The 7089-nt window shown below is 43.1% G+C and overlaps 1 protein-coding gene across 2 annotated transcripts; it reads left to right on the top strand.

The window, feature by feature from the left end:
• Positions 1–445: 445 nt before the first annotated feature.
• Positions 446–5290, top strand: tmem196b (transmembrane protein 196b). 2 transcript variants are annotated; one of them, XM_017682496.1, is made up of 3 exons: positions 446–1077; positions 2612–2668; positions 4282–5290. In XM_017682496.1, the coding sequence occupies exons 1-3, from the start codon at positions 859–861 to the stop codon at positions 4555–4557; spliced, it is 552 nt and encodes a 183-aa protein (XP_017537985.1). In that variant the 5' UTR covers positions 446–858; the 3' UTR covers positions 4558–5290. The 2 variants fall into 2 exon arrangements, with proteins under 2 accessions (XP_017537985.1, XP_017537986.1); XM_017682497.1 differs by lacking the exon at positions 2612–2668.
• Positions 5291–7089: the final 1799 nt, after the last annotated feature.

Genomic DNA, 7089 nt, shown 5'->3' with positions numbered 1-7089 from the left:
GTGCATTTTGTCTAACCTTGTCTAACCACTGTATTCAAAATGTATTTGGGACGTTTTGTGCTCAGGTTCCAGCGGAGGCACTTTAGCCTGTTCTCCAGTGAGAACAGAAGCGCCAGCAGGAAGAACCGCAGCGTCGTGAACGCACTCAGCACTATCTGGGTCCCTCTTTCTTCTTGAGCGCTGAGGCAGATCACTTTGAGATTAATGGGAGATGACCGCCTTTGTTGCAGCACTCTTTCACTGGTTCACGAGCGCAGGATGGCAGGCCACTGCGAGGCTCGCTGAGGATCGCTGGGCACGTATAGGAGCCCTCATTATGTAATACAGTGGATGAGGGCTAAGAATAGAAAGCCTCCTGCCATTCCGGCATCAGGGCTTTTTTTCTGGCCCTTGTTCAGAATGATCTTGTCAGCGGGAGATAGTGCCCCGCTCTGTGGTAGGCGTGTGTATAGGCATTCGCAGAGAGGGTGGCTTCTCAAGAGGATGCCCAGACCCCTCTTGGTCTCTGAAGACACCTGAAAGTGACCTCTGAACTGGTCAATCCTTGAGAATGTAGCTGTTCTTGGAGTAAAAGTTTCCACGGCATGGATTCTGGCTGTGGAGGAGTGGAATCAGGCAAACGTTTTGAGGCTAATGCACGTCAAGCAGGCACCTGGGCTGGCAAAGTGCCTCCAAGTTCTAGACTCTCTATGGAGATGAGGGAGCATCGATGCAGGTTCTGACGGTATGTCCACACTCCGCTTGGATACTGTTACAGGGATTTGTGTTGTGATAAAGTTCTATGATTGGTCACTCTTTGGGAATGTGTTCTTGGACGGCTCCTGGCAGTAACGGTGGACGTGCCCCCGTGAGCAGTGCATGAAGGGGGGCTCTTTCCCCTGGACTCGCTCTCTCAGGAGGAATGGTGTCCACTGGAGGATGTGCAGCAATCGGAAGATCGTCTGGAGTCTGGTGGCGCTCTCGCTGTTCGAGACGGGCGTTGGAGTGGCCAGCGTTACGCTGGGCGTGTTGGAGCTCCAAGGCGTGGTGCAGCAAACCCATCTGTCCACCTTCACCCCGATATGGAGCGGCGTGTTCGTACGTCTCGATTCTTTTTTATTCATTTTAGAAGCACAACAAAAAGTTGAATCTTTTTCTTCTCCAAATTTCTTTTTTAAGGTGTAAAGAAAGTTGTTCAGAGTGGTTTGGAGTGAAATGCTCAACTTACAGAGTCAGAGCTGTTCACAGTGGTGGTGATGGGAACCAGACGTCCTCCTCTAAAAGCTCCTCACAGTGGTGGTGATGGGAACCAGACGTCCCTCTAAAAGCTCCTACAGAAAGTTCCTACATGAGCTGGTTCTGAATTCACTGCCTGATGACTGAGACGCTGTTTTATGAGAGTTTAGAGAACTTCAACTCCATTCATGGTGGAGCGAGACATGCAGGGCGCTGTGCGGCAAAATAGTCCCCAAAGAAAACTCATTATTCCAGATTTTCCACTATTTTCAACATCATCATCAACGTTCCATATAAGCTCAGAAGACTCGTGTAGGTTCTCTGGTGGTTCTGGATGGTAAATAAAAAGTCTATATCTGTGTTGTAGTCATGGCGACGCCTGGTTCCCATCACCACCACTGAAAGACGTCTGATTCGCTGCAGTCAACCATTCTGGATGATTTTACGTTTGACACCCTACAGTCCTCACCCTGGAATGTAGGAGTGTCAATGTTGTTCTGCTTGACACGACTCGACGCCGTCGTATCAGGACCTTCTAACTCGCATTTGATTTAGTTAGAACCCTTTACGTTCCCTTTAGATGTTCAAACGAACTGATTATCTGATTCTCAACAGTGTTCATGTTAGAAGTAACAGCAGGACTGGATCAGGATGTGGGTTGAAGGGAGTTAATTAAATTAAGATGTTTACAATGTTTTTTTCACATCACCTGTATAGACCTCTAGCCTTTTACACTGTGTGAACATTTGATGACCAACAGATGGAGCCAGTACAAGGACGTTGGTCATTTTGAGGTATCTGAGCGTTTTTGCATTATAAAGCATTTTTGTCCAATCAGTTGTTGAAACGGTTAATTACCATAATTATTTGCATATTTATAAGCACAAGCGTACATTCAGCCCAGCTTTATAGGGTTCGGTCTTTTCAGGACAGTCTACAAACAAGGAGGTTACACTTTCTGATTATAATAATAATAATAATAATAATAATGGAATTTTATTAACGAGGGCCTTTTAAGATACTAAAAGACACTTTAATAATATAATATTAATAATAAGTATTATAATCATAATAATATTACACTTATTTATAAGGAGTTCAAGAGGTCCATAGACACTGTCCACAGAAGATAAGAGAAGATAAAAACAAATATTAAATAATAATAATAATAATAATTATTATACTAACACCTGTGTGGTCAGAGATATAGAGGACGGTGTTCCAGAGCTTTGGACCTGCAACATCAACTGTAAAAACGCTGTGGATAATATTTTCATTCACTGCAGCTTCTACTGCCACTGAGCCTGAGCTACATTACACTTAAACCTCATTCTGAGCTTCAGATCAGTCATTGCTGGGTGGAGGTCATTACTGATGTCTTTGTGTTGGTCACCAGTTCCTGCTGTGTGGACTCTGTGGGCTGCTGTGCGCCAAGAAGAGGACTGGACTGACGGTAAGATAAAGCTTGGAATTAGAATGTTTTAATAATATCTCCATAACTCAGTGTGTGAGGCGTAATCAGAGGTTCAGAGGGTTTGGTGTGAAGTGGTTCAGACGTCTTTACAGTGGTGGTGATGGGAACCAGGCGTCTACAACACAGATATAGACACTTTATTTACCATCCAGAACCACCGGAGAACCTACACGAGTCTTCTGAGCTTATATGGAATGTTGAAGATGGAAAACAGTGGAAAATCTGGAATAATCAGTTTTCTTTGGGGACTATTTTGCCATAGAACACTCTGCATGTCTCCCTCCACCATGAATGTTGTTTACGAATAGATTTTAGGCAGAAAATCTTATTAAAACTGTTATAAAACAACATGTGAAGGCACTTTTAGAGGTGGACGTCTGGTTCCTATCACCACCACTGTGAGCATTTTCACACCAAATGATTCCCAATGACTTTGTTTGCATCTTAACTGTTTACTTATCCCTTTTATACACATAACCTTGCTACTGTTAGTTTATACACAGTTTGTATCTTCATCATGACCACAAGGAGCTTTAGCGATTTATATTGGAGCAGAAGATTAAAGCAGAAGAACAGAGTCAAACAAACTTCAGCTTCTAAACAGCTTATTCACCAACATCTGATTGGAATTTTCCAGTCCACCTTAAATAGTGCAGCAGTTCCATTCTACCACCTTTATATAACAGATGCCAGTATGGAACGGCTGCATCATTTAAAGTGGACTGGAAAAGTCAAATTTCACTCAGCATTGATTTCCTGCAATTTCTTTTACTACACTGTTGAAAAAGATGGTTCCTCAAGGGTTCTTTAGCAAAGACACCTGGTTCTATATAGTCAAATCATTCTTCAGATTGATGGAGAATGTGTTGTATATGGTTCTATGTAAAACCTGGTTCTTCAAAGGTGCCTTACTAAAGACAGTGGTTCTATATAGAACCATGAACACTCGAAGAACCCTTTGCATTTTTTAAAGGGTGCTTTGCATGGTGAAGTGGTTCTTTAGATTGATGGACAATGTGTTGTACATAGTTCTATATGGAACATTTTTGAAAAGGGTTCTTTTATTGTTACAAACTTTAAGGATTTTCCTAAAGGTGCTACATAGAACCATATATAACACATTCATCAGTTTGAAGAACCATTTCACCATGCAAATGACTCTTTGTGTTCAAGGTTCTATATGGAACCAATGTCTTTGCTAAAGAGCCCTTGAAGAACCAGGTTCTATATTGAACCATATATAGCACAACTGAAGAACTATTTGGCCAAGCAAATAACCAATTAAGCATGCAAATGGATCTTTATGTGTTCATGGCTCTATATGGAACCACTGTTGTTACCAAAGAACCATTGAAGATCCAGGTTCTATAGAGAACCATATACAACACATTCTCCAGCAATTTGAAGAATGGTTTCACCAAACAAAGAACCCTGTAAGCATGCAAATGGCTCTTTAAGCGTTGATGGTGCTATATAGATTGTATAATCATTGTCTTCACTGAAGAACCCTTGAAGAACCACAACAGTGTCATCATTATTTTACTGCAGTCATATTAGTTTAACTGACCTGGCCTGCGCTCTGTTCCATGTAGATGATCCTGTTCTCCGCCTGCTGTATCTGCGGGCTCATCGGGGGCATCCTGAACATTCAGTTCGTGCGAGCGCTGGCCAGGCGGATGGACGCCCTGCCCTCTCTTCACCTGGCCTCGCTCACGCTGGCCTGCATCGGGATCGGGGGCTGCACGCTGTCCACCTGGCTGACCTGCCGGCTGGCCAGCAGCGAGCAGCAGAGGATGTTTATGGAGAGGGAACTTTCTCTACACCACTCTGTGGAGATGGCCGAGAAGGTGAAGAACGTGCACGGCTAAAGCCGTAGAACAAGACGTTCTCAGTGTACTGTGTTCCATAATGTAAATAGAATATACTGGAATATATTTTCAATTTATTGAATTTTTGTATGGGAAGCCGTGGATCAGGGAGTCCTAAGGTAGTTTGGACCTGCTGGCAGAGAAAGACCCAAATGCAAATAATGAATGAAAGCAGAGCAAAAGCTTAGCATTATAAAGAGAACGTAGTGCTGACTGGTGGGTCTTGGCCACAGATATACATACCTAGATGCCGCGTTGGGTCCACCAATTTGGGCCGGTCAACGTCGCTGCTGGACTGCATTCAGTGTCATTACAGAGCGGCAGCTTCAGAAAGATACTGTCCACAATTCCACTATTTCAGGAATATCGCTCTCAGAAAGCGGGATAGGATTATATAACGGAGGGAACGCAGTGACCCCCACTCATGCCTGTGTGATGTTTATGTGTAGATATGGCCGTGTGGTCAGTGAGGCCCAGAGAACCTGTTGGTGGGATTGTTTTTCCTCTGGTTTTATATGAAGCTTATTTCTTTTAATGGTCTATTCAGGGGGTCTTAATTTTATGTGCTAGTTATTTATTTACAGTGATGGTTAAATTAATTAATCTGTGTAGATGTTCAGAATAGATTAACCTTCTTACACTGAGCTCAAGCTGGCTTCTTATTTCCCAGCTTCTTGTTCGAATTTTCCTGTTCCACCTTAAACGGTGCATCAGCCAGTGTCTTGTTCGAATTTTCCCGTCCCACCTTAAATGGTACACCTGATAGTGTCTTGTTCGAATTTTCCGGTCCCACCTTAAATGGTACACCTGTCAGCATCTTGTTCGAATTTTCCCGTTCCACCTTAAATGATGCACCTATCAGCATCTTGTGTGAATTTTCCCGTTCCACCTTAAATGACGCACCTATCAGCATCTTGTGTGAATTTTCCCGTTCCACCTTAAATGGTGCAGCTTCAGGCACCAGAAAGTGACCGCTGCGCCATTTAAGGAGGAGCGGGAAAACTGGAAGCCCAGCTGGCGGATAGGAAGCCGACTTCGTCCTTCTTACTGTGTTTGGGGGGTTTATTTTATGTTTATCTGTATTAAGATCAGAAGTGATTCACTCCCTGATGGATTTGCTGATGTTTGTGTTTGTGTTTTGCTCTAAATTCGGTTTTTAACGTCCGGTACTGACTGAGCACTTTCCTGCTGGTCTGGACTCGGTTGAGTAATAACGAAGTCGCGGCCGATTTAATCCTGAGGCTCATCGCCTCTCAATACAAGTGAATCTGTTCACAAGCGGATCTGGACCTCTCCAACGTGGCGGACGCGCAGACGTATCGCCTCACATAGAGAACAACAGACATCGCGGGATCTAGGGATGGATATAAATGATCGTAGCTTTCATTCATCATTAGCCATGTTAGTATGTTAGTATCTTTCAAGCATGCTTCGTGGTCGAGGTATTTGTACTTAATTTCAGGCAATAGAGTGAGTAAGACACAAAAACAAGAATATTCATACCGAACTGGACACGAGTAAATTGGGGAGAAAATTGGGTTTAAAAAAATCTCAATATGTAATTGTTGTTTATGGTCTTTTGACATCAGTAACAACAACAAGACTGCTGATTTGCGCCACATGTTCTCCAGGAAAGGACTATCTAGACTGTTACCAGTGTAAAGTTCACAATCTCATGTCAGTGTATGGGGGTGTATTAGTGAGTAACCTGCAGATCTGTGAAGGCAACATTACCTCTGAAAGATCCGTTTTGGAGCAACGATATGCTGCCTTCTAGATGACGTCTTTTTCTAGAGAGGTTCATACTTATTTCAACATAAAGACGTCAGGCCACATTCTGAACGTGTTACAATAGCAAGGCTGCATATTCGTAATTCGTAGAGTGGATGCTGGACTGGCCTGCCTTCAGTGTCGACCAGTGTACTAATAACAGCACTAGGAAAAGCAAAATACAACGAACGTCCGTGTTGCAGGCATTAAATTTAGAATGAGCATATATTTAAATAAAGAAATAAGGTAAAACATTAAATTTGTACTGTTTTCAGTTCAATAGTGTTCTTGTACAGTGTTTGTTCAAACCTGAATTTTTCCCCCCATAGGAAATGAACAGCGGAACGTTGGGAACCTGCTGCTAATGATGTCACAAAGGACATCACTATCACCTCATAGATACTACATACATAATCATACATACTTTCACACAGGCACATATTCACAACCATCTGGGATACTGTTGCAACAGCCAAGCAACACATTAGCAACCACATGGTCATCACACAACACTGGCCTGGCAACATGTTAGCATCCACCTGGGATACTGTAGCAACAACTTAGCAACACATTAGCAACCACCTGGGATTCCATAACAGTGGCCTGGCAACATGTTAGCATCCACATGAGATACTGTAGCAACACATTAGCAACCACCTAAAATGACATAGAAATGACCAAGCAACACATTAGCAACCACCTGGAATTCCATAACAGTGCCCTGGCAACATATTAGCATCCACATGAGATACTGTAGCAACA

Source organism: Pygocentrus nattereri, chromosome 3 (assembly GCF_015220715.1).
Source record: "Pygocentrus nattereri isolate fPygNat1 chromosome 3, fPygNat1.pri, whole genome shotgun sequence".
NCBI lineage: Eukaryota > Metazoa > Chordata > Actinopteri > Characiformes > Serrasalmidae > Pygocentrus > Pygocentrus nattereri.
Note: the sequence above shows the minus strand (reverse complement) of the source record. Positions and strands in the feature narration are given on the sequence as shown.